General features: G+C 38.4%; 1 protein-coding gene across 9 annotated transcripts in view; it reads left to right on the top strand.

Annotated features, from left to right (window-relative positions):
• MAST2 (microtubule associated serine/threonine kinase 2) overlaps positions 1-27,942 on the top strand; it is a 192,297-nt gene that overhangs the window by 127,866 nt on the left and 36,489 nt on the right. For 7 of the 9 annotated variants that reach the window (XM_017824605.1, XM_017824614.1, XM_017824612.1 and 4 more), the window contains 6 exons: positions 3,014-3,089; positions 5,566-5,586; positions 7,873-7,951; positions 13,319-13,473; positions 21,075-21,150; positions 22,451-22,660. In XM_017824605.1, the coding sequence (XP_017680094.1) occupies positions 3,014-3,089; positions 5,566-5,586; positions 7,873-7,951; positions 13,319-13,473; positions 21,075-21,150; positions 22,451-22,660 (617 nt within the window). The remainder of the gene's footprint in view (positions 1-3,013; positions 3,090-5,565; positions 5,587-7,872; positions 7,952-13,318; positions 13,474-21,074; positions 21,151-22,450; positions 22,661-27,942) is intronic. The other 2 variants (XM_017824606.1, XM_017824607.1) reach the window with 2 other exon arrangements.

The raw sequence follows: 27,942 nt of genomic DNA, 5'->3' as shown, positions 1-27,942 counted from the left end.
TTTGAGGGTAGTGGATATAGAAATGCTTTGGTTGCATCCTTCTTCCTGTGTCCAGAAGATGTAAAGGTTCCTACCTGAATTATTGGCGTTTGTGTAACTGTGTTGATTTACCTAATGGGCAATCATTCTGTGTAACAGTCTCCCTTGAGACAGAGTCATTTCAGGTTCAATAGTAGCCAACTATAACCCTTGAGCAACAGGAGAATCTACCTTTGCTACAGAATAAATAGGGTTTCGATCAGCCTTGGTGAACGAGACCATTACACTGAGGCTTCTCTTGTTAAAATGCCTTCATCTAGAGCAGATGCAGCAGTACTGGGAAATTTTAGGGAAAGGAGTAATTCCCCTTCTCCCTGTTGTTTTTTTAAAGCTTCACCCAGACTTGAATTGAGTAGAAAAACTAATTGCTTTTCATTTTAACACTAGAAGCAAATCACAGGGGATCTAATTAAAATTCCAGTGTCTGGAAGGAAATATGCCATATACATCTGAAAAAGTAGTTGCCTAAAAATTAGTACTATCTCTGTACCGCATTGTGTAGACTCAGAAGAGTCTGAACACCCACATACTCAATTCTGATATTTAAAAACTGTCATTACCCAATTTGCTCAGTTATTCTGAAATTTTATTTTGATCATAATCCAGAAAGTTCACAAAAGATTGATGAAGATATAAAAAGGCAATGACACTTCACTGCTTGTTTATAACAACGTTGGGCAATGAGCTTTTTGTTCAAGAGGATCATCTTGACACAGTAGAGTTCATCATTAGTAAAGCCTGAAAAATGGGAAGGCAAAGGCCAAGGTTCCCACCAAAGCTGACAGCCTTCCTTGCTTCATTAGATCACCTTCATAACCATGGAAAGGCCTCACTCCTGCTGCATTTCCCCGGGATTTAAAATGCTCCTTCAGCCTTCTGCTAGCAAGTAATTGGTGACCCTCACCCTATAGCCATGTGCTGCCACCAGGACGTGTGTGTTCATGCACAACTCAGTTGTTCACTTGGTGGCTGTTGTGGCATCCTCTTAAATCCTTCTTGTAAGCTTGCAGTGCCACCTAGACTGTGACTGCCATACCTCTCTGTCTTCTCTTGGTTCAAAGGCAGCATGATGCTTCTGGGTTTTATCTCCAGTGTGACCATAAGAATTAAAATGAGTACAAGCTTAACAAATGAAGCACCAAAAATTATTTAGTTACTGATTCCTGATCAGTCTCTCCCCTGTTCACTTGTGATGTACTGGGAATGGGTTAAACAGTATCCAGTTTTGGATGAAGGCTTGTGTTGTGTTATATTACACTGTGAACTCGTTGTTAATCTTAACCAACAATGCAGAAGAAAACCAAGCCAAAAGAAAACAAACCTGTTGCTCAAACCCTTTGTTTTTAATTTAGTTTGCTCTTGATGAAGGAGATTGTAGAGTGGTCTGGCATTCACTTACCTCTCCAGTTCTCTCATCACCCCATGACACATGTTAGATCAGCCTGGGGCTGCTTTAATCTCAACCAGCTGCTGCTTTTCCCCTCGTAGACCAGATGGAGTTTGCTGGCCTGTGCTGCACTGTGGCCATCCTCACACCCCAGAAGGTATCAGCCTGTTCCCCCTCTCCCCATCCCTCCCTCCCAGCTGTGGGTGCCAGGTGTGCACACCTTGCTCACAGGAGGTTGTGCAGAGATGCTACTGCAGACTTTGGTGGACCATTTGTATTGCTGAAGTGTGAGGGAATGTTACCTTCAACTGAGCACTGTGCTTGTGTTCTGCTTCTCTCAGTGTAGCAGTTATGTGGATAACTGATTGAAATTAAGGTGATTTAATGAAAAGCTGCAGTATGTTGCTGGATGGGCCCGTAACCTCATAAACAGTGCTGGTCTGAGGGTCACTTAGTACTTCTCTTGAAGCAGAGACAAGTCCTTTGCAGATGACTCATAATTGGTTTGACTTTTCTACATAACTTTTACAATAAAACCATTTTATATGGGATCTAAATTTAAAAACATTTATGAGTTATGTACCTTGCAGTGTACTGCTTGTCCGGAATCTATTCCTTTTTCCTGGACTTATTTTAATGTTATCTTATTGTCTGTGCACAAAGAAATTGCTGTTGACATATGTTTACTATGTATAGTTCCTCTTTTGTCATATATTAATGATCAGAGAGAGCAAACCACTGAAGAACATGCCTGATAGAAAGTACACTCACTGACCTGAAGCATCTAATTCATCCATAACTTTCAAAGGTTCCAGCAGTTAGTTTGTAAATGATCCTGGATTTCAGAAGGGCTTTCTGCAAAATGGTTGCTTTTTACTTTGAAATAAAATACATTGCAATAAACCTCTTACCACCCATATGCTTACACGTCATATGCCAAAACCCAGAGAAAAAAACTTGTTCCAAGAGAAGATTAAATGTTATTATTTTCCTTACTGTATAATTTCACAGTTACTTTCATTTCATGGTGGAAGTACTATTTCAGAAAAGTGGTAGTTAGGGTGAATACTGGTAGATTTTAGCCCATTCATCTTACATGTGTATAGTCCTTTTATTATCATGTGCTGTTCTTTTGGTATGTCTTTTTTTTTTTCCCCTCAGTCAATTTTACATTCAGCCTTGATGTACATTGTGAAGAAATGTTTTCTTACTATTTATTATTCCTGAAACTGTCATCAGTGTAATTTCTAACTCAGATTTTCCCCTGACAAGTGTTAGGAAGAGCTTGTATATAGAAATTATTACAAAATATTAAAAGACTATGTTATCTATGGATGGATATGTATCTATGGATACATTACTTACCTGAAAATAGGAAATAAAACATACACCTTAAATTATTTTAAAAGGAGGAAAATACCCAGAGCATTTCTTTAGCAAACTAATGCTCAAATGCTCAAAGGTTCAAAGCTCCATATTTCCAGCTACTTGTGATTAGAAAGTCTTTCTACACAGTGAAAACTCATTCTGCTGTTGCAAATGTGAATGGAATGGTTTTGGACTGTTTATTTTGGCTTTCTCAAACAGGTAGCAGCCCTTTGGACAGTCCCAGGAACTTCTCTCCAAATGCACCTGCTCATTTTTCCTTTGTTCCTGCCCGAAGGTAAGGCAGGATCTATTCTCTTTGGACTGGCAAGCACATAGTTTATACACTTTTATTTAGAAATGGCCTATAGGTTAGAAGGTATTTTTCATTGAGTTTTACTTTCCCTGATGTAAAAATTTGTGTTTTATTTTGTTTTATATTTTATTCTTTATGGACTACATCTTGGCAGCACCCAATGTGCTTCTCAGAGCTAGAAGAAGATAAAAATCAAATTAAGTAGTTAATGCTGCCTAGGGAGAAGGCAACATTCTCCCAGAAGAATGACACGTGGGGCATGTGATATGACAAATAATTTAGTCACAGTGATGTTAAAACCAGTCATGATGGGGATAATTGTAACTTAGTTGCAGTCCTAGATGTTGCTCTCACTGGGATGTGTTCAGAGTGTGCTGATCTTCTTTGCTGCGTCTGCACAAAGTTGTAAACATACCTAAAATTAGGCACCAACCACTCTGTGTGCCTTCATTCCCTGCCTTCTGACTGGTGCTGACTCTTGAGTTTTCTCTACTGTCTTGGGCATTGGTGTCAAGAGAAAATTATTGCTCTAATGAAGGAAATAGCTGATAATTGAAATTGCAAGTCCACAGGAGCCTCTAGAAGAGCAGCACCGAAGACCTGAATGTGAAGCCATCATCTGTCCTGCAGTGAATGCTGGACAGGTGCTGGCCACGCTGTGTATCAAACTGGTGGAAAGAAATCTGATGCTCTAGTGATGAATTTCGTGTGAGGAGTAGGACAGAAAGAATAGAGACAGCTGGGAAAAGCAGGCAAAGGGTGATTTGACTGTTGTATCCCAGCAGGTAGGCAGAAATGGATAATGATACGGAAAGTTAAATTTTGTGAGAAATAAAGAACCAGGAAAATAGAGAAACCCCAAGAAAGGTTTGTGCATAGCAGGTGGATGATTAGTCTCAAGTGTGGAGGAGATGTTTTGGATCTGTTGTACTCTGCCTTGGCTGGAAAAAAAGTTAGTCTGTGTTAAAATGATCTGAGGATTGGAAACGTGTGATCATCCTTAGAGGAAGTTAAGTTTTCTGAGAATGACAGATTTAGCTTGAGGACTAGTTAGAAAAAAGGATAGGTCTCCAAACTTCAAAGGAGAATAGAGGGTTAGGATTTGATGGAATAAGGTTCACCCTTAATCTGAATGGCAGGAAAATCCTGGAGCGTTTCTCCAGTGAGGTGATTCGCTGGAAGACCCGGTGTCCTTGGATACTGTTTGAAATAGACTTTGGTCTTCATGTCTCATGTCAGAAACAACTTCTTAATAGCATGTGAAATGTAAGAAACTGGATATGTATTTTCCTGTTGCCTCAGAGAGAAAAATTAGTGTTTTCCCTGCTGGTAAAACAATTCAGTGGACTCACAGAATCCACCTTTGTTTTTAAAGAGGTATCTAAGCCTGATCTGGGAGTATTCAATCAGCTCTGTTGAAGTCCACTGAATTTTTACCAGTTTTCACAGTATCTGGACTTCTGGACTCTGGTACACAGGAGAAAAGTTGCAGCAGAAACCATTGTCAAAACTTAACATTATTTTTCAACATTATCTTTCAACTTGATGCTTCAGGATTATGGTTTCTAAAGGTTCAGACAGCAAATAAATGTTTTAATAATAAAACTCTAAAGAGTTCCCTTTCATACTTTCCCATTTTTTAAATCTAACTTTTAAAGAAATGGATGAATAAAGGTTAAGCCTGTCCTATTGAGTACAGTGGTACATTTTACAGTATACATGTTCCTCTCTATACTTTTTTCTGCCAGTGAAAAGAACACTTAAGCACAGCTTGTTTTAGCAACTTGTTTCTATTTTCTACTTGCATTAGACCCTGAATAGCTATGCCAGCAGTAACAACAGATACAGATTAGATTATCACGTAGGGGTATCAGAATAACTTCTATATGATGGTATTAAGTAATTGCAAGTGTGCTGCCAGACAAATGGATATTTTACAGTACCCTTTTCATTGACATTCAGTGGGTCTTTAGAGATGGCCCTTACCTGATTTCCTGCCACTGCAATCACAGAAATTGTTTGTTGCTGATTTTCTGCCTGTTATTTGTGGTGTAATTTCTTCATTTATTGTTCTGTTTGGACATCATTTGTGATTTCCATTCTTTCATTGAAGCCCTGTGATGAGTTCTTTCTTGAGACAGAGTAGGAAACGTGTTTGAAAACCATGTCTTATTGTAAAACCACTACAATATACTGCTAGATTGTCCTTGGTCTGACTTGTACTTAATCATAAATCCCTCGTTAGACACCCTTTCAATGATTGTGTCATAGCCACAAAGTTGGCATGTTCGGGAATCCTCCTGTTGGAATAAGTAAATGTAAGGTTAAATGTGCTCATATTCACTAAAACTGATCTTGGAGGAATACCACTAACAGGAGATGGAGGTTTTTTTCAGAAATCATGTGCATCTTCTACTTCTCCCTCTCTCATAATTATTGTACAATTTTTTCCATACAGCCACGGACACAGAGCAGACAGGTAATGTGTATCCTATTGCTGCTGTTTGTGTGTGTGTATGAACTGTGCTTCTGTGCAGCTGAGCCTGTGTCCCTAACAAGTTCCTGCTGTAACAACCCCATTTAGGCATTTAGCTTCTGTTCTTTGGTAGTTGAAACAGGAAATCTTTGCATTTTGTCTGATAAACAGGTAGTGCTCTGGAGAAGATGCGTTGTTTTTCTAACATTTTATTGTTTGAAATTGATCTACTGTTCATTAAATAGCATTTAGCTGCCATAAAAATACTTCCTTAATTAACTAATTAAAATGTCATTTTAGAGGCAAAGTTTGTTGTTTGCATGTCTTTGTTGTGCTAGGAAGGAGTCTATAATAAACAAATATAAAACCTAAAGGTTTCTTTCCAATTGTCTTTTCCTGAAGCAATACTGCATGTTACCTCCCTAAAATATGTTTATTAACAGAACACTGAAATAACTTTGAAATGTTTTGCATAAATTAAGGAGGAATTTTCTTTTAAAGTCTTTTGCCTTTGCTTTGATTTGGAAGATTTCTAGTCTTGTCCCACTTCTTTCTGCTAGAGTAGAGCTGACATGTGTGTCCTGACTGCTTAGCACATTGCTTGCCTCGATTGCATCAGCAGAAAATAGCCCAAGCATGAAGGGGTGTCCTGTAATTTTCTAACTGATAAATACATTTTTTATTTAACTTTGTCAAAATGAAGATTGTGAAGTTATTTCAGTGCACAATTTAGGTAATTCAGTAAGGAAGTAATTACGCTTTCCTTTTGCAAAAAGTGAGTGAGTTGTGCATTCCTGTGAGCAGACTGCCTTGCTTTGGGACTCACAGTCCAAACTGAGGTTGAATCATTAACCTGAAGGTTTCCCCAGTACTCCTGTATGTTACAAGAAGCTGAATGAAGATCACTGAAGTTTGATGTTCAGTCACTTACCACAGAAAGCAACAACTTTGTAATTCTGATGATTGTTGTTTTTTGGGGGTTAGGAAAGGAATTCCATTTCTCCTGGAATAATTTTGAGATTGTTCTTTTACATTGAATTGTCTTCCCAAAGAATATATCACCTGTGGCTAGATGGGGTTTAGCTATAACATACACATGCAATAAAAATCTGCATTACAGCCTTATTTATTTTTTTTTTTAATGCATGAAGCGTAAGTCTTTTTAAAACTCTTGGCATAATATTTTTTCAGTGATGTGGAACAGTGAATCTATTTCCCTCTCATTCTAAGATAGATGGCAAAGAGTGCTTTGCATCTGAAAATAAAAGGAGCTAGACCAGGAAAAATTGCAAACAGGAGTTTATGTCTGGTGGGCACTGAACTTTTTTCTGGAGATGAGGCTTCACAAATGTGGATAGTGGGATGAGAAATATTACTGTGAAGATAACAGTTGAGGGTTTTACAAGCACTGTTTCAGACCTGTGCCAAGCATCCTATTTTATAATGCACTTGCATAAATGCACTGTATTTGTTTGTACCAGAAAGCCCCATATCTTTCCACAGTAGGCTTGGGGTTTGGGTGGAGAAGGTTTCAGGGAGGGCAATACTGATTCTTCTGAAAGCAGTCATGTTGTTCCTCAATTCTGACATTGGTAAAACAAGACCTTTTCTGAAATATCTCCACCATGTTTTGGCTATTTTCCCCAGTAGTCAGGTTTCTTTGACTACAGTAGGGGAATAGCCACTAATATTACATTAACTGGAGGAGAAAGGGAGACCCTAAGTGAGAGTTCTCTGATTCTTATCTTAGTATTTTGAGTGGACCCCACATCTCTGTTTGTATCTGCTTTTGTGGGTTTAATTCCCCAGCTGTGCCAGGTGATGCTTTCTGACTAGGTAAACAAATGAATCTGCTTTCAGTTGATTCTTGATGTAAAGTGATTTTTTTTTTTGTTCTCAATTTTAATGTTCATCTGGAAGACGAGAAAATGCATAAGTAATTATCTTAAGCATGACTGTCTTTTTTCAAAGAAGTTTGCAGGGACCTGTTTTCATTTATCTGTTTTAAAAACTCCAGTTTTTGTACAAGTGGTAACACATACAAAGCATCTACTTAATGCAGGAGTCTGATGCCCATTTGCTTTATGTCACCTAATTTTACTTTTAAAACTTAGTCTGGCTGCTTTTTCACAAATGTCATTGTAATTAGGATACCCGATTCCTCTGAATAACTTGAGACTTTAATAAAAATGTGAGGTTAAGAGATTTGGGGGAGAAAATTGCTTTTTTCTCCTGAGAATTAGCCACAATACGTCCCTGACCGTGACTCCCCTTACATCTTTTCCCCAGGACGGATGGACGCCGCTGGTCCTTGGCCTCCCTTCCTTCGTCTGGCTATGGAACAAACACTCCCAGTTCAACAGTTTCAGTAAGTGACACAGACTTTTCCAAGCAATTCAGTTTGTACAAACACACCCTAACAAATCAGCTTCCGAGTCTCTACTAAAATATCTGATCTTTCTTCATTGTTTTGCTAACATTATTTAATATACTAATTATTTTTAAATTTTTTTGAATTATTGGTTCTGCTGCTTTTTTCCTCCATTTCCCAGCTCCTATCATCTTGCACTTTGCCTTTAGCATTGGTGAAATCCCAGTGCAGCACTTGGCTTGACTGATCAGTTGAGAGACACACTGTCTCTGAAGTGGCAGGACTCAGACATAGTGCATAATTACCTTCCAGCTCTCAGCTTTTTATAACTGGGAAATGAAATTCTTGTCTGCTTTCAAGTTCTGAGTACGAAAACCTCTGCTATCAGGCTAGCAGAAAGAAAAACTGATAATCCACATCTGTTACTCAACTCCAGTAATTTCAACCTCCTAATAAAGCTTTTCAGTTCTTACACCCTTCATTAGGAAGGCTGGCTGCAATTTGCTTGGGTTCAGTCAGTAGTGCCACTAAGACAACAGCACTGTGTTAACCCTTGTAACTCTCACATGCTTCCTAAAATGAACCTTACTCTTTAGTTTAAGTGAAGTAGGTTTTGTGGTTATCCATGTAACAACCTTGCAAAGCCAAGCACAGAAAAAATAGAAATGTCAAGGCTGCCTGTACAGACTTAATGTAACTTGCTTTTGTGTGTGTGTTATGGTGAGTGCCTTCAACTGTGTGGTAACATCACTGCCTCTTTCCATAGTAATTCTACTGATAATTTAGTTTTGTGTGAATAATTTAGAGCACGTTCCTAATAATTATAATTCCATACCACCATTAATTAGGACTCAGAACTCCACATTATGCAAATCTTACACTGTATCATTGTTTTCCGTGTGGGCTGTTAAGCTCATCCATAAACTGTCTAGTGTCTCTCTAACACAAATATATCACACAGTTCCTTAGGAGGTGAGTGTTAAATTCAGTCTGTATAGCAAGAGAAGGAATTGAGGTCAAAAATTTTCTTTTAGCCTAAATTGATATGACTAAAATTTGATTTTGCAATGTTCATCTGATCTCTAAGCCTCATTGCCTCAGACACATTCCTTCAGACTCTAGTTTGCATAATTTCCACAATTTCTTATCTTTTGAACTTCAAGACAGTTGGTTTTTTTGTTGAATTTGGGTGGGTTTTTTATGGTCTCCTTAGAAGGCAGGTGACTTGATTTCAATCTCTTGTTAAAGTCTGTGTATGTGTACAGATATGTGGGCAGGAGCACAGAAAATGTAGAAAAATTCATTATCAGCATGATAAAAAGGTGTCCCTGGTTTCACTGCCAAACATTATTATATATTCAAGCACCTGAGAGCAGTTGTTAAAAAGGAGCTCTGCTCTGGCCTTTATAGTCTTAGGTTGAATCTTTATGGGCATAAGCCAGGCCTAAGTCCTCTTCTGGGAGGAAACTATGAGAGTGTGGAGCAAGTACAGTCACTTCTGTATGGATGGCATCCAAATAGTTTGATCAATGGTAGTCACTGTGACAGCTTCCAAGATGCCTGTGAAGATGACACCTTTGGAGGCCAAACTTCCTGCAGTGTGGAAGTTCTTACCTGCAGGTGTGATCAGTAGTTTTTCAAGAGTTTATATTTGGCCAGGCTTTGGGTAGATGTCCAAAGAGAGAGCAAGAGTGGCAAGAACAACAAGAAAAATCTGTTGAAATTATCAGTTCTTGCTTTGAAATAGGGACTTTAAGGCTACTTTTAGAAAGTTCTCAACTTGCTGGCATGTGAAAGAAAGCATATTTGTCTCTTGTCATGTTCCCAGAAATAGCTAAATCATTTTGATTCGTGTTTTCCTATGAAAAAAACCAAAAAAAGCTACACAAAAAAATCTGAGATAGACATGTCCCATAGAAAGCATCAGTTCAAACTGTGTAATTTTCCAAAGCATTATAAGTAACAGAAAACAGGATGGTGCAATGAGAATCACGAAGTGATAGTTGTAGGTAGACCTGAATTCACCTTCCTGCAGAAAATAGATTAAAGCATGTAATTCCAAGACTTTTTTTTTTCCTAAATGGCTAAGTCTCTCATCTCTTGTCCTTTTGCTGGTTCTGTGTTACAATCTTAGTAAGACATTGAAATGGGCTGTTTAGTAAGTAGTGATCCAATTGTTGGAGCTGTTAAACTTGATATTACATTTCTAAGCCAATCCTACTTAGGACTTGTCTATGACAATACTATTATTGCAGTATATCACAGATTAGAATTAATTTGAATTGATCTGAATAACACCTCTGAAGTTGATAAGTGGTGTTATTCCTGCATTGACTTTAAAACCGAAGTAAGAAGCAGTCCAGGGCCTTGTCAAAAGAGCATGGTGAATTAATGCTGCAGATACAACTTTAACAGATTTTTGGGCTTCCACTTTGTGTGATCAGTCCTCAAGATTGTTTCTTTTTCAAGCAAGATAGAAGGAGGACAATAGACTTTCCTTCTGGTGCATGTGTCCATGTCCTGCTGAGTTTCTGTGTGAGAGCAAGAGCTGACCTGCACCTCTGTGGTCATAGATCAGCTGCTCTGTCAACCTGCTCAACAAACCAAGGCCTTTATGTAGTTTAAGGTCAGTAAAAACCTGTAGATTCTGTTTAATTCTTTGCTTCCAAATGAGTCATGACACTACGAAAAAAAACCCCAAGCAAACCACATTTATCCTTTCCATAGAAATCAGGAAGACCAGATAAATATTATCAGACCAACTCTGGAAAAGCTGAAGAAGACCTTCTTTCAACCTCCATGAACACAAAATAATCAGTTAAATGGGCCAATATACAATTATTTTTAAGCAACTAATCTACTATTCATTTTCTAGATGCAGAGTTAGTTTATAACCTACTGTAGTATTCACTTGATTTTTTTTTTTAACTGGAGAACTCGGCTAAGCTAATTCTCCATCTGTAATTAAGACACCAGGGGGGTGTTTGTGTTAGTCTGCTGCAAATGTTGAATACTGTGATGTGATTACTTAAAAATCAATACTTCAGGAGTGTTCCACTTCGCTTTCATGGTTTTTCATTAAAATGTTATACCCCTTAACACTGCTAGAGAAGCCCTTGGCAAGAAAAGTCTATGGTCTTTATCTTCAGGACTTTCATTAATTATTCTTTGGAATTACAAACTTTGTGATCTGATTGCTTTTAAGGAGAGGAAGTGGAGGGAGAATGTTTTTTGAGTCGTCCATGGGTTTACTAGCACTGCTTCCCCAGTGATTTTGCTGTTGGGAAACAAAGTTTTTAATGATTTTTCTAGACTATAAGTTTTGACTTTTTTTTTTCCTTCTAATTTCTGTAACTTTCCTTCTAATTCTTGTAACTAACCTTCCTTAATTTGTTTCAAGTAAGACATGTATTTGTAATGCCAGAACTTGGGTACCTGCTAATGCAGTAAGACAGTATCTTTGGTAATTCCTGCTTTGTTGCAGTATCCATGTTATTCGTCGTGAATGGGATGTCACCTGCCACGTACCTTTTCTGTGAGGTTTTTTCATAGGCAGGTACTTCTTCCTGCTCCTTGTGTGGTGTGAGACACACAGAAAGGCATCAAAGAAATCTCTGAAAATCAAAACAGAGCTTGAGTAATTCTATACCATAGAGAATATTCTTTATAATTGACATAAGCAGCGTGAGCAGCAGAATGACTGGACAAGGGGGCAAATACCCAAACTCTCCATCTTGGCTTCAGTGTGGATTATCAGTGTAAACTGATCCACCATCTGGGGAATCATCACTCTGTGGACACTGAGCTGGAGGTGACTTCTCAACATGATCCCTGCACAACACTGGAAGTGGTGGTTTCCAGTTCCAGGCACACTTGGGGAGTTCATGCACAAGGCTTTCAGGGGAGTTCTTTCCTGTAAATACCTTTGTGCAGTGTAGAGAGGGTGGATCTGGGCTCTTGAGCCAATTATGTTTTTATTAAAGAATAGAACCCTTATGTTTGTAAGTTCTCATATCACCCCGTTTTTCTGTTGCTTACAATATTTACAATAATTGCACCATTTGAACTGATACTTTCTATGTGACTTGTTTATCTCAGATTTGTTGGTTGACCAGGTGTTTTTCCTCAGAAAATGTCAATCAAAAGGATCTAGCTATATGACAAGAGATATATAGGCTTTTTTTCCCATGTTAGTGAGCTAAAGCTTCAGTCATACATGTTATATCATATATAATTCTCTCCTAACAATACTTCTGGTACAATACTTCTGCAGTGCTTCCAGTTTGAGTGAGGGTCATTTTAACAAAAGTACAAGTTTTTCTACTGGAACAGTGTATATAATTAATTTTATCAGATAATAATGAGCCTTGGAACTTAGGTTAGGGTGATATTTTTAATAAGGCCCACTGGTGTTACTCAGTGCTACTCTGGTTATTCAGCCCTTTTTTCTTTTTTTATTTTTCCCTTTGTTTTTAAAGAGAATTTTTAATTTGTCCTTACATAATATATTTTCCTACTTCTGTAAAATGGAGAGGGGCATTGAAAAATCACACACAAAACCCCACATTTCTTAGCTGATTTACAGCTTTTTCCCCTGGAATGTCCAACATTTGAAGTTATTAGCATTTCCCACAAATATTTTTTTTTTAATCTCAGGTTTTATGAGGTTCAAGGATTAAAACAGTTTCATGTCTATCATTATCTCAGGACATGTGTCATATAAATGCATCAATTTATTTACAGATGAATAAGCTGTTTAGCTCTGTAATAAGAAACTCTGTTAATCTTAAAACAAAGTTGGTGACTTTCATTTTATTATTGTCTCCTTGGTTAGAGAAGAAGCCTGATGGGTAAAGGAAAGGAGAAATAAAATCCTGACCATTTACAGCAGCAATTTCCAATGAGAGCCAATAGTCAGCAAAAAAGTCTACACAGCTCCATAGCATTCTGCATGCCAGTGGAAACTCCTGAGCTAAGAGAGCATGAGGGAAAAGGAAAGAAAGTTGCTCACCACTCCAGGAACCTCCTTGTCCTCTCCAGAGTAGTGCTGGTACTCACGTACCTCCCTTTCCGTCTCCTGATAATAAATTATCTGCGTGATCAGATGGAATCCTTCCAGAATTGGATGCAGTGGTTTCCCAAGTCCTCTCGCAAAGTTTTCCTGATCTCACCAGCTCTGTCATAGTATGTAAGGGTTGGCTTAGCCTAAAGAGAACAATAAAAAGAGGCACCTGGTCTGATAAATAGCTTTCTTTTCTGCTGGAGTGTGCAGTGTCTGGCAGAGTCCGTTCCTCTTCCATTCATTAGCTGACCCCTATGCATGCGTTTAGTGCATTTCTTTTCTGTATTTTTTTCTGTACTCAGTCATCATGCTCATCTCAGGAGAAGCTGCACCAGCTGCCCTTTCAGCCCACGGCAGATGAACTTCATTTCCTGACAAAGCATTTCAGTACTGAGAGCATCACTGATGAGGAAGGGCGCCATTCTCCAGCCCTCAGGCCTCGATCTCGCAGTCTCAGGTGAGCTTTGGGTCGTTTCTCGAATTTTTGAGATGTTGAACACATGTACTGCATTTCTGTATCTGCCTTCAAATCTACTGCATTCCTGTATGTGCCTTCAAATCTGAGAACGGTCATTTGTAGTTGATTTGTTACACGTTTTTGAAACTATTTTGATCAATACTTAGCTCACCTCACCCAAACAGAATTTTTTTTTTTTTTTTAACATTTGATACTGAGGTTTTGGATTGCAAAATGGTTGGTATAGTCTGCTTTAGTGTCAGACTAAATCTACAGAATGTAGATTTCCTGTAGTGAAGTTTCTTCTCAGAATTTTGCTACAGTGACATAAGGATGTGGTTACAGCCACTGTTAATAACTTTTCTGGCAGTGTTTCTGAAGGAGTATGAAAACTAGAGCAGATAAAGTGAAAAGCTTAAATGGAATTGCACCCCAGAGCTATTTTGTCATAGCACTGAAAATGTTTCTCCTGCATTAGTAGTTGAATAATTTTTACTGTTGCTTCAGAGAACTGGTTATTCAAAGATAGCTATCCAGGGGTTATTTCCTTGTGCGATTGATTTTGCCATACATAAAACCAGAAGCAACTGGAATTTCATCTTTCATGGAATTATGGAATGGATGAGGTTGGAAAGGACCTCTGGTGGTCATCCTGTCCAAACCCTTGCTCAAGCAGACTGCCCAGGACCGTGTCTATATGGCTTTTGAATACCTCCAAGGACAGAAATTCCACAAAGTCTATGAGCAGTCTTTCCTGCAGGTCTCTAACAATTACGTGGAATAAATCCACAAACATTTTGTATCATGGCAATAACTTCAAGTTTTGCTATGCCTTTAGTGATGGACCAAGTGAATGAAAGTCTAGGGATGTATACTCTAGGCACAGCTTCTTGTGAAAGAAAAAGGGTTTATACAAGCAGGGTTCAAGGAGGTGAAGTCTCTGTTTTGCTTCTCTTCTGAGGGTGTCAGAGGTGGATATCACCCTTAAATTCACTGATAATATTCAAAAACTCTGCCAGCTGGAAATGCTGAATCAGTGTGCCCAGCTCAGGACCTAGTTGGGGGTTTGTAAAAGAAAGGAAGTGAAACAGGCCAGGATAATAAAAAAATCCATGGTGAGTATTGTGTCATGGCAGAGCTGACCTTTGATTATTTGTAATTATTTGTATGTTCTAAACTTCAGTGCAGGCTGCATGGTAATTGCATATGGATCAACTAAGTGTAGTTACACAGTAATCTACAGGAGCAGGTAAGTACTGTGGGTAGTAGCACACTTAGCCTGTGACCCCTGCAAATTACCATGTAGTAAAAGAATAGCTGTATGATTTGTACTAAGTCTCTTTGAACAATAGTCCTACTTCAGTCCTCTTGCTGTCACTCTTAACACTGACTACAGCTGAGTAGTGTAGCTGTAGTGGTACTAATTCTCTTATAGATAAGACAGCTACTGTAGGTAGACAACAGGTGACTAAAGCCATTGTTACCCTTTCTAACTCAGGTGTATTTCTGTTGCAGAAGACACTTTTGCTAATGTCAGAATGATTTCACACAATAGTGTGAAAAGCCCAATTTTATTTTCTTCCTTGTTAGTATGGGTTATCAGCTTGCTTAGAATTTTAAAGCCAATTTAAAGCAGAGTTATCGTGTAGTAGGTTTAGAATTTGTGATGAGATTAATTCAGCGTGTCATACAACTGATTAATCTTCTTCCTCTCTTGAATACTTTCTCTAGCTCTCTCTGGTTTTTAGTGTGGTAATGGCCAGTGCTATTGGTATTCCAAAGCTTTGAATGAAGTAATTTAATTTTTTTCAACTTTTTGTGCTTCATTTGTTTTTCATTTTGCTTATTGCTAGTACTGTGATGCCGAGTGACTCTAAAGCACCCTTGCCACTACCAAGCATTCATGCTGACCCCTTGCACCTCCAAGGGAAATTGATATGTCAGTCCAACCATTTGGAGCAACGTTTGCAGGAGCAAATACCCTCTTTGCCAGAGGGTAGCCTGTCCTTGTAAACAAACAAGTACTGAAATAAGTGCAGACCAGACCTTATTCACTGCAGAGAGCTTGCTTGTTTATTTGCCCACACCTTAGAATTAGCTCACTTGGTGAGAGGCTATTTTCACTTACTTATAAAATAAAAGCTGAGCAGTTAATGTGTTGAAAATTTAGCAGGAATTTCCTAAAAATGTGTATTTTCATAAGCATTCATTAGTCTTGTTTGATCAGCTTTAATGAAAAGCAGTTGAACAAAATATATCAGATGTTTTCCTTAATTGACGACCATGGCTTTCTAATTTAGAAGATGGTCTGATTGTTAACAGGTTTTCATTTTTCATCCTATGTGACTGCAGCCTTACATCTCTTTTTGTGCAAGAGGAACTGGCATTTTGAGATGTCACTGTCAAGTGCTGGGACTTTTTTCTCTCTGTAACTCAAGAATTTTTAGAAGTGTCAGATGATCCTTTTATGCTCCTAGATATAGAGTGCTGCCTAGATGTAGCTTTTGGAAAAATACCCTTCTTCAGCTAGAAATTTACCATTTTCTTGTATCTAGCTGCAAATGTCCTGTTTGTACAGAACACTTCTAATGATCAAACTGGATGAAAAAAATAATAGCGCACACAGTCGTGGAGAGTAGTGTTGGCTACACTGCACTGACAGGTTGGTAGCAGTTTGTTGGAGGTGTTCTGCCAGTGTGGCTTGAGGATACTTCATCTTTTAACTAATCACACCTTATTTGAAATGCCCTGAATTTCAGCACTGAAGAAATGGCATTGATTCTTTCCCATCTGCTTTCCCATGCCGGGGGAAGGAGGGATCCCGAGATCAACGCTGGGATGCAAAAGTGTGATGTGCTTATGGAGTTGCTTGCAAAGTCCAGGAGTCTGTTCTCTCATCTGTCTCAGAAAGATCCAGCACTCACATGCTAAGTGAAAGAACATATTTCCATGTGACCCACCTGTTTTGGTGCTTACAGTGTGTCTTCAGTGGAAGAGAATATTTCTTTATTACCTGCAGAAGTAATTCCTAAATATCTCTCAACTGTTCTCTTTTTCTTGTGAGGCAACCTTCAAATCCTTCAGGTTATTGACCAACAGAGAGATCCCCAGGCTACATTCACTTGTTTTGAACAATCCTGGGCTTTACCTGAAGATCTTTTCTCCCTGGAGTAAAATGCATGAAGAGTTGGGAATTCTTGCACTGAACTCGGCGTCATTACTCTTTTTAAGTTAGAGAGATGCTGCCCTCCATCTTTTCCCAGTTCTCTTTACTTGTCATCTTTAGCAGTTGCTAACATGTGGGAATGTGTGGAGAATGTCAGAGATAAAAGCAGAATTAACTAATAACGACTTCTTCAGGAGCTGCCTTTGTGCAGTCACTCAGCCCACCAATCTGCCCGTTTTTCTTGATCTCTTTTTGTGTTTCACGATAATGTTGTCTAGGGAAAAAGGGCTGAAGATTGTTGCAATGAATTTTTATGTAGCTGAAGTAGATGAGATCATCCTTAATCAGATATGCTCCTTCATCTCTTTGCTGGGTAGTGCTTTTCAAGTGCAATCCTCCAACCTGACTTCCGACATGCTGGATCCTGCCATCAACAATATACAGAGAAAACTCCTAAAAAATGCCAGTTGCCACTTTTAAGAATAAAACACCCAAGATGGGAAGCAGGAATAGGTTTTGTGAAACCACACCAGTGGGCCTGCATAGACCATTTTTATCTTTGGAATTGATCCTGAGGTCATGGGGCTCTCTCATTTCACTGCGCTGAAGGAGCAGCTTTAACCACTTGAGTAATCTTGGTGGCTTCATCCCTTCATGCTGCTGCACTCAGGAAGTGCCACTCGCCACAAGCTGTGGAATGGGGATTCACAGAACCATGGATTTGCTGGAGAAGGATAATGGTTTTATGTTCTGAAGCATAAGGCATCTGTTCCTTATGAAAATACATTCTAGCGGCATTACAGATGACGTTGGTCTCTTTGTTTTCTCTCTCAAGACAGTGGGTTCTGTGAACCTGATTTGAAGAAGTTCTTCAGAGTGATTGTTTTTAAATGTATTAATTTTTGGGTTCACTCACCATTTTCATGGTTTTCTATTACGAGTAAAACTGGGTATTCTTATTTGCCCTTTGTACTGCTCATCATTCTAATTTCCTACTTTCATTCTGAAGCAGTCTCAGTCTTTGTTGGCATGCATAAAGAACCTGAAGTATTGGAAAGAGCTAGTTGCAGCAAAGTTTTCTGACTTCTAGTATTAATGTAATTTTCATTAGGTCAAAGATTTAAGTAATTATTTCTTGAGAGAAGAGGAAGGCTTACCTTCAGCATTAGGTTTACCTTAGTCTCTACTTTATTCAACTTTTAGGTCTCTAGTTTTAAAATTCCTTTTTTTCTGTGTCTGGAAAGGACAGAAAATTAAGGCTTATGGTTCTAAGTTTTCTATGGCTGCTGACTTTTGTAATGTACTGTAAATACAGCCTAATTAAACCTTTATGTACAGGATGAAATCAGAGGGAAGCACAGTGCTTTCAGCTTCTTTGCTTTTTCCTAATAAATACAGCTGTCACAGTGAAGGAAAAATTAGGTATTCATAAACATCTCAGTTTTATTTAGTCACACTTAAACTAGATTTTGTAAGATTTCAGTTTTTACTATAAATGCTACTCCTTGAAATAGCTGTCTATAAGCTATTTTCACTTTCTAGCATCAGATAAGGACACATGAGTTTTGACAAGTTGAAGGCTATAGAAATCTTTGTGGGAGATAGATATCACTGGAAGTCTACCACCACATCTTTCATAAAGTGGAGGGAGGGTGAAGAAGGGGAAAAGAGAGAGTAGTTTTTCATTCTGCTGCTAAGCTTAAGGGGACAGATATTATTCTTCTAATGTCTGCTCTGCTGAAATGAAAAACTCACTGACAATAATCATTTCTTTGACCTACCTGTCTGCACCAAGAAAAGAGAAGCAGCCTGCTTTTTGTCTTAAAATGTTATGCACGTGCACAGCATGTGTCCTCTGTTTTGCAGAAAATAATCTGTTCCTTTGTGAGGCTTGAAATGTTAGACTGGTTTAGTTCTGTACGTGAAATTTTTGGTGCTAGATAGATGTGTGAAGCTTTTGCATTTGAAAAGCTGTCATGCCAGTAAAATATATTAAACTCCTTTTATCTTTTTTTTTTTTTCTAAATTTCCTTATGTTCTCCCTTGGTGGCCCTAAGTTATCTACCTAGTCCTTGTTTCTTTTTCACTTCACTGTGTCTCAGAGGTGCTGTGAAGTACCCAGCAGTGCCAGGCAGACAGCCTTTGGTTAGTTAGTCAGTCATCCAGCTAATTATTTCCTTAGTTTCCCAAGCTAAGGATCAACATTAAAAATTATGACGCAGTGTATTATGTTGAAGTCTTGCTATAGCCAGCTAGACATTTAAGTTGGCCTGGTATATTGAGCAGATTTTATTTTGAATGACAATGTGAACCTTGATCTGAGGTTTTGTCCAGAGTTTTGTGGATGGTGCTCTGTTGTTTTAGATGGTAAAAAGTGGCATTGATGAGCTCCCAAAGGTGAGAGACAAAACTGCCAGTGCCCAAGGAAACGGAGGGATTTTAAATGTTTATTTTCTTGCCAGTTGGTGTGCACAGAAATTGTTTCAGAATTGTAAAAAACGAAAGCAAACCCAATAAATTTTCCTGTCATCATGGTTCTCCCTAAGGAAATGCTACATCTGCTGGCAGGACAGCTCAAGTAGCTTGATTTCTGCATAGCTCTTAATTTCCTGCATCCATATGAATAAAGTGCCTTGAAAGCAAAAGGCAAAGTCCCTCATGTTTTATTGTAGCCCTAAGATAGCAAATACTTAAGCATGTGCAAATGTTAGTGCTAAAATGAAGTATGTATGTGCCTCCATATTTCTGTAGTTAGTATCAAAGAGCTTATATATCCTTGTAATTTATACCTCACTTAAATCACACAGTGAAAAATTACATAGGAGAAAAATAAATTCTTCAACAACTGTGTTCACCAAGTCCTTCAGCTCCATGTGGAGTACCACAAGTACACAAGTAAACAAGTGTCGTGTTTGTGTCAGCTTGTTTGGTCTTAGAGAAAAAAGGATAAGGATAACAGGCGAGATACATGGGGGAATTTGCTTATAGGCCTGGAATTTAAATGTTCTTACCCTTCTGTTTAATCATGTCATAGGTTACATATGAATATAAATGTAAGTTTCTTCTTAAAGAAAATTTTCCTTGATTAAAAATAGTTATCTACCAAGCTAAGGGAAGTTGATGAGAATGTGTTTTTTACTTCATATTCAAAACATTCAAATAATTTTTTTCTCCTTCAACGTAAGGATTCAGTGAGAGATTTAATCTGAAGTGCTTTTCCCAAGCTAAGGGATAAACAGTAATAAAAACAAGACACGATGTATTTAATGGAATTTCAGCACAAGGCATAAAAAGAGATTGGTATTGCTGTAGTCTGTGCGACAGTGAGTTAAATTTTCTTTGGATTGTTAATATATGTTGCCAAAAGAATATTTTTCCTTTAAATAGGTTAGCAACAAGGTAGTAACTGTAATGCATTCCAAGTTTAAAATGCATTTATTCCATTTAGAGAGATTCACTTCATCCTTCACTGGAAAGTTTGAAATGTTTGAACTCATTCAAGATTGTATTTTTTGACATAGATTATTTTTAGCAGTATTTAGTACTCTTAAAATCACAAAGACAATGATCATGTAAGATGCCAAATAATTGAAGCCCTTGCTTATCTTGAACATTAAAACAAGGTAACTGGAGAAATGAGATGCTGCAGGCGATCCTGTAGCTGGGGATTATCTGCATTACCTCATCTGCTGTCCTCAGTGGCAGGATGAGTCAGAGCACTGCATACCATCAGATGTGATGAAACAAGATGCAACTCTTCTTTAAAAAAAACCCACCCAAACACTAATATAAATGCAGCTTGTCAAGACTTAGTGTCCTGGTTTTTTGGTGTGCTTGAAGTTCCTTGCTAACCTATGCATAGATGCATATGCACCCGTGGTGTAACGTGCCTCAAGGGAGTGCAGTTTTGTGGTATTTATATGTAAGATTTAGTTGAATAACACTGCTTGTGCATCCCTCCTGTATTGTGGTATCCTTCAGACAAAGGAAAGCAAGTCATCTCAACTTCCTTGCTTCCTATTGCTCTGCTCCCTTCTGGCACAGGAGGCTCCAGAGATCATGGTGATTTCTTTTGGAGCAGGGCTGCTCCTGCTGCCGTGTAGGGCAGCAACACAGCAAGGGAAATAACAAATGTATCTGCAACAAATGCACTGAGGTTTTACATGCTTCTGTGTTAAGGCTTGAATTCACCAAAAAAAGGTGGTTTTCTGCCTGAGTCCATGGGGAGACAGGGATGTTGGCAGTTTCCAGATCACTGCAGACTGCCATTGCTTGCTAGAATTTTCTCTCAAGTAGAGCATCTGCCCATTACTGAAGTGAACTCAAAGATTCGGAAGGGCTACAGTCAGTGTGGCAGTGTCATGACCAGCACTGGATTTTGAAAGGTTTTGGTGTGATATCTGTAAATGGTAACATAATTTCTTTTCTCCTCTAGCCCTGGTCGCTCTCCGGTTTCCTTTGACAGTGAAATAATAATGATGAACCATGTGTACAAAGAAAGGTTTCCAAAGGTAAAGAATCACTTTTTGCATTCAATGAACTTGTGCCCAAGCTCAGGATTAATTTGTAGTGCTCGTTGGAGGAGCCCTGCTCCTACATCTCATTTCCAAGCAGTGCAGTTTGCTGAGAGTTTGAAGCTGCTTTCTCAGCTTCATGTATTAATTCTGCAGTGGAAGCAATGGATTTAATATATATAGAGATTCAGATAGAAAAGGCTGAAAAGCTTTTTTTGTATGTATTTCATGTTTACTAAATTTCTGATGTCTTTTATTGGCATGACAAATGCTTTCAAGAGTGAGAAGAGGGGCCATGCTTTGGCTCTCTGTATGTTTTTAACTAATACTTGTATTTTTCTTAAATTCCAAATCAGATCAAGGCTGAAAGAGGGGTGTTTTGTTTATTTTCACATATACTTTAAACAGCTATTTTAAAGAGTTAATTTCAAAACAAACTGAATAACATTGTCTTGGTATTCCTTGTATAACTGCATTAAATTTACCTTATACTGATCCAGACTTCTTTGGGTTTGGTAGGCTTTCCATTTACATGTTGGAAATGCAAAGTTTTGTTTTCAAGTCAGTCCTAATTATACTGGAGGTTTTGACAAAACCCAAGTTTGCCACTGGGGCTTTTGGTACTCGAGAAGTAATAAGGATAGATTAGATTTGTGTTTCTAGAAAAATCAAGCTGAACGCTTCAGTTACGCTGAAATGTGCTGAAGTGATCTGCAGTGAAAATAAGTGTGTTTGCTCTTTAAAAAGCTGAATATTGAAATCTGTGGAAGCAAGCTTTGAAAGTTAACATCTCATTGAAATGAGTGCAGAAGACTGTGTATCCCACAGCTGTCGATATGGCCATTCCTTCCTGTTCCACCACCAGCAAAAATAGATGTTTCTCTGGAGACAGGATATCAGGGCTTAGAGTGATAGAAATGCTGTGTGTCTGCTGCTTGGGGCAATGATTTTCAGCTTCCACGGTCCTGTCTAAAAGTTCTGAAAACTGCCTCGTATCTTACATCCTTACTCTGGAGACCCAGGGGGGAATACAGCCTCAGGACCGAGATATTTCTACGGTCATTTGCATTTTCAGAAAGTGTGTTTTGATTAATTTTTGTTGTTAGCTCATAACTTTTGCCTATGATACGCTGTTTTTTACTCTCAGCAAGACGCTATTGTATTTTGCAATATTTTTTTTTTTAAGCCTCGTGCAAGTCGGAATTGCCAGTTTTGCTTTTAGCACCCTGCTCCTTTATGTTTTAAGATCTGTGTTAGTAAAATTCAGGGGTAATTTCTCTTTGTTCTGTACTCTTAGGCCACGGCGCAGATGGAAGAACGGCTGGCCGAGTTTATTGCCTCGAATGCTCCGGAGAACGTGCTGCAATTAGCGGATGGGGTCCTAAGTTTCATTCATCATCAAGTTATTGAACTGGCCAGAGATTGCCTAGATAAATCACGTGAAGGTCTTATTACTTCTCGGTACTTTTATGAGCTGCAGGAAAACTTGGAGAAACTTCTCCAGGATGTAAGTGCTCTCTGAAAAGTAAAGTGTATTATTTTTTTGGTTGGAACTTTAACCAATAAGCCAGAGCTTTGATTTTTAGGAGAGAAAATGCTGATTCCAGGGGAGGGGAAACAGGTGGGGGTGTCAGAAGATCTGAGTTGTACCAGTTTGCTGTTGTTCTGCTATGGGTGAATTTGAGTAAATCATTTCACCTGCGAACTTCCTTTGTGGTAAAATGAAATATGCATATGAGCAAGTCAAAGGCAGTCTTTGCCATTTAAGAAAATAGAGTTTATTCAGTTGAAGGAAATTACTGAACTTTTCTTTCACAAACTTCAAGACTCTGAATGACTTGTTAATTAAAATAGTGCCTTCAAGGAGTGAAAAGGCCATAGTTTTTGGTGTTGCTATACATTTTTCATAAAAGATTTTCTTAGCTGAACTTAATCCAGTTGTGGCTTTCAGTACTTCTGTGTGTGTTTTGTGGTGATCAAAGCATACGAAAATACACAAGGGGGCACAATTTTAATGCATGCTCAGTGTGCTTCAGCTACTCGTTAAAAATTGCTCTTATCCTGTAAAATGACAATAATATTAAATTTAAAAATCTCTTAGAATTTATGCTATAACTGTTTTGAAGAGTCAGTGCTATTACCAGTTGCTGGGTCCAGACCTCTGTTTGGAAATGTCTTCCTAATCTTCTGCTTTGATTTAGTGAGATAGCAAGCTGAAAAGACAGGATTTATAAAGATTACAGTCTCAGATAACAAACATCACAGAGACATCTAGAAACAGAATACCTGAAATCATTTGTTTTCTGTGATGATTTTTATAGTCATTGATCTGTCTGCCAACCCACTGGCATGAGTTGCAGTAGCTTGTGCCTCTTTGCCACTGTTTCATTAGAAAATGGCAAATGAATAAAAATACTGTATTAATGTACAGTTGTTGTATTACAAAGCTTTGTGAACGCTGCAGAATCTTCCCTTGTATCAACTAATATTTTTGGCTACCCCATTTGTATGAGTATGACTGTGATTTTCCTGGTATTTATGGTGCGTGTGAGAAAAATGCATCACGTTTGGATTTGTGGTGTTCTGCTTGGATGGGGAATATAATTTTAACAGATCAAGGGAGGTAGGGAATATCTTTTGAGGGCCTATGTGGTTGTCTGCCTGTGGGATATCAGTAACCACTTGGGGATGCATGTGGGTCCCCCTGGAATCTCTGGAGTCTGGAAGCAGAGTATTTGCACGTGTCAGCTGTGAAATAAAGGGTCAGGCCTCTTTGGGTGATGGTTTTGAAGCTGGAAAGGTTTCATTAAAAGTGGGTGTATGCACTTGGTGAAATCACTTACATTTTAGGGGTGCAGGGGGACTACAGTGTGTTTTACTGTTTCTGGTAGCACATCCTTGGGGCCTGAAATTCTCCCTCTCCTGGACTTTCCTCCTCTGTGCGTGGACAGTGATTTCTCATACTGTAAGGAATTAAGAGCCATAAACTGGGGCTGGCCACTTCCAGTCTGCATTTTCAGTCCTGTCTTCTGGCCTGAAGAGGTTAATCAGGATCCCAGTGGAGGTGTGGGTCAGATAAATCAGCTTTTTCCTTTTCTCCCCTCTCCCTCAGAACAAATCCTCAAAACACACTTCTTAAATGTCCTTTTCCCCTTGATCCTATGGGCATTATACTGCTGCTCTGAAGCACAGGGAAAGGTGACATTTTACTGTTATTAGAGAAGATACAATGGTCATCTCTGAGCTTGTTCGGGAATTGAGGTTGACCCCTTCCTCCTGAACATCTTCTGCAGAGAAGGTGAGAGAAGGGTCAGCTCTTTAGTTTAATTGATTTACTGTAGGAAGTAAGGTGGGCTAGAAGTGATTAAAAGGAAAGTTTAGAGAGACAAGGGAGGCAGAGCAGGCGAGGAAGGAAAAGAACAAAGACATTAAAGACAGCAGAGGAATGCCAAAGGTTTCATTCCACATCTTTCTAATTTATTCTTTTTCTGTCTTATCGTAGTTCCTTGGCTTATCTTTTTTATTTTAATATTTAAAAGCTACTTGTTTCTTCTACTTCCTACTCTTTCTTTGCCCTTCAAACTGCACTTTACAAGGAAATAATTGGGACCTTTCAGTTGAAATATATAGAAATTGGTGATAATATTTCTTTTGGATGACTCATCTGAAATTGCAAGAAAGTTTGATTATTCCAAATGTGGTGGCAGGGTCTTAACCTTTGCTTAGCTTGTGAGGTATCACACAGTTACTCCCTACATAAATAATACCAATTGCAAGGTCATCCAAAAAGCTCTTTGGCTTAGGCAGTTGTATGGTCTGTGCAGCAGGATATGTAGTTTTATGGTATATTTTTATAACATATTTAAAGGTTGGGAAGATGCTTTATTGGTGAGGAATGAGGTCAGCAAGTGGCAGGAATACCCATGGATTTTCATACAGTTTTACTGTGAAAGAATGGATTCTCCTGAAATTCTTTTTTAAGGTGTCGATTCCAACACCTCATCACAAACTAAACTTGCACAGCATTACAAACCATAGGGAGGAAACTTGATTTAATAGTTTGAGTCTACTTTATATTGTAAAAATATAAACCAGAGTAATTGAGTATGTAAATAATGAGCTGTTTAAATATACCAAACCAGAAAGCTTTTAGAAGATTTTTAGATCCTGGCTTTTGTAATAACATGCCAGCAAATCTCTTTAGTTCTGGCAAATGAGATCTTTTCCCTTGTTTGGAGCATGAAATATTGTCTTTTAGCCAGAAAACTTATTGCTTATTGCATCATTGAAATTATCATGAAGCAAAAATGAATTTAAGATATTTCCTTTATTTTGGAAAACATGAGCTTGAATGTTACACTTCACATTCAAAATAAAGATTTTGAAAAATAAGATAAAGCACTTATATAAAAAAGAATATACAATATTCAGTTCTTTATCTGTTGCCATGGGTTAGAGGATGGGACAGGACCTCAGGTTACTGGGAAACAAAAGATTATAGTCTGTTATTGCTTGGCTGAATTGATGAGGTAAAACTGGCCAGAGTTTTACTGGCCAGAGTCAAAAAAAGAAGTCTAATGACTGTTGTGTAGGTGTAGCCAGCTGGTCAGGAAGGTGAAGGATTACAGGTGTTTCTGTGCATGGAACAAAAGAAACAGGGGAGGGTATAAGTATTGTACTGCAGTGACTGATGGTGCACGTGTGCAAATGGATATTCTGATTGGGATTGCTTTCTTAATGGGAACCTGAGTGTAAATTTATTGGTTCTTGGCTTTTGCAGGTCTATTGTTTTGGTTTCCATCAGTATATTAGCTCAATTACAGCGTTGTGACTTGCATATATCCCAGCTATTGGTCCTGCTGAACCCCAGGGGAGGACAGTGATTTTAATTTCATGCCCCAGTAGCTACAGTTAGTGACGGATGGGTCTTTCAGATAAGGCAATGGGTTTGTAAATTAGCCGTCGCTACCTCCCCGTACACGTGTCACCGGCAATGTGTGCAGGAATGGCATCAGCCTCTCCCCACAACCCCATCAGCCTCTCCCTCCTCCCCCTGGGAGGCGGAGTGTGTGTGGGGGGAAACCCTGAAATGCCACCAGCATCCTTCAGGCAAGGGTGTCCTCATGGGGAACTGTGGGTGAGGTGGCACGTCTGGTACCCGGGGTACGTGGAGGTGGCAGGCAGTGCTTGGCTGAGTAACCCTCCGGATCCCAGGCTCTGTCCCTGGGACAGGCTGTAAACAAGACGTCTGTAGGGATGTCTGGGCTGTCCTGTGTGAGGAGCAAAGAAGAAGAGGCAGTTTTCCTGAGGATCTTGGAAGAGCAGCGCTGTGCAGAGATGATGGCTGAGTGGCTGTTACAAGTTGTGTTTGGTTTTTGTAATTATTTTTTTGTTTCCTTTTGCTTTTCTGTATCATTTGGCAGTCATGGTCTGGCTTTTCGTTTTCAAAACAGACACCTGATTAAATTAGTTACGTTTTTAAGTTATTTTGCCTGAATTGTCATAGATAAGAAAAGGAGAAAACAAAAGGACTTGATTTAAAAGACTAAGGTTCACTTTAACAATATAAATGGATGCAAAATGATGAATTATATCTGTTCTATTATATTTTTACATAATATAACCTATGTAGAGGGGAAGAAGAGGACTTCCCAATCGCATGGCTCATATTTCAAATAATAAAAAGTTGTTGATGTTTTATTTATTAATTTCAATGCAGCTAACCCCTGGTGATCTGGAATGGCTTTTCAAATATGAAAGCATTAATTTCTTTCTAGGATTCATATTTTAACTTATAAGTTTGCATAATGCATTAGAGGACACAAAGTGAATACTAATAATCTTCGTTGTGATTATTTTCTGTTTTATAATTAGAAAATACCTTTTAGTTAGGGGAAAAAACCCTACAACTTATTTCAATACTTTCAAAATAATCCATTTTTTAAGGCTCTATAGCCAGGAAGGATCTCTGATGTTTTTAGGTAATGAACTAGCACATACATTGTTCTTTTCAAGGTTAAAATTCTAGCCCCAGCTAATCAGTGCAGAAGGAGACAATCAACATTTCTATTCTGACCTCTGTCAAAATGAGAAATAATGAACTTTTTAATTTTTTTTTTTTGGTAACAAAGTATCAGAGATACATTGTTTAAAATGCTGCCTGTGTATTTATAGCTCTGAATTTTGGCTTCCCTGTGTTTTTACTGTTCTTTTAGGTGATCACCACTTGTGATTTGACCTCTCAGACTTCTTTTTCTTAGGTGGTGCTAGTGAACAATGCTAAATGAACCTTTTATTTTATTACTGCTTGCATCCTTGTTGGCAAAATATCATTCCTATAAGCAAGGGGCTCATTGCCAGCAAAACCTCATTGGTTAAGTTCTGAACTCTATATTTGTGACTGTGTTAAAGCATAATTGGGGAATCCTGGGAGAAAAATAACTATACTTTAAGAGTTTTTGCATGTCATTGGAACCACCTTTTTATCACTCTGCAATGAAACACTATTTTATTTCTGCTCCAGGACTCATAATGTAACCATTGTGTGCTTCAGCAAAAGAAGAGTAATTTGGGGAGCTTGTTCAAATTTGTCCTTGGGGGACTTTTTGTGTTGTGGGTTTTTTTTTTGTTTAAATTGTTTTAGTATGTTTACTGTTATAAAAAGACACTGTCTCAGACACACACACACATGCATATATTTTGAAACTAAGCCTTGAATTTTTACTGAAATCTGGTAAAGTAACAGGCAGGAGTAAACCCTCTGAATTACGTTTCTGTATGCTCTTTGCT

The sequence above is a fragment of the Lepidothrix coronata genome, unplaced genomic scaffold (assembly GCF_001604755.1).
Source record: "Lepidothrix coronata isolate B3197 unplaced genomic scaffold, Lepidothrix_coronata-1.0 Scaffold112, whole genome shotgun sequence".
In the NCBI taxonomy this organism is placed as follows: Eukaryota; Metazoa; Chordata; class Aves; order Passeriformes; family Pipridae; genus Lepidothrix; species Lepidothrix coronata.
The sequence above is the reverse complement of the archived record's forward strand: the minus strand, read 5'-3'. Positions and strand labels throughout refer to the sequence as shown.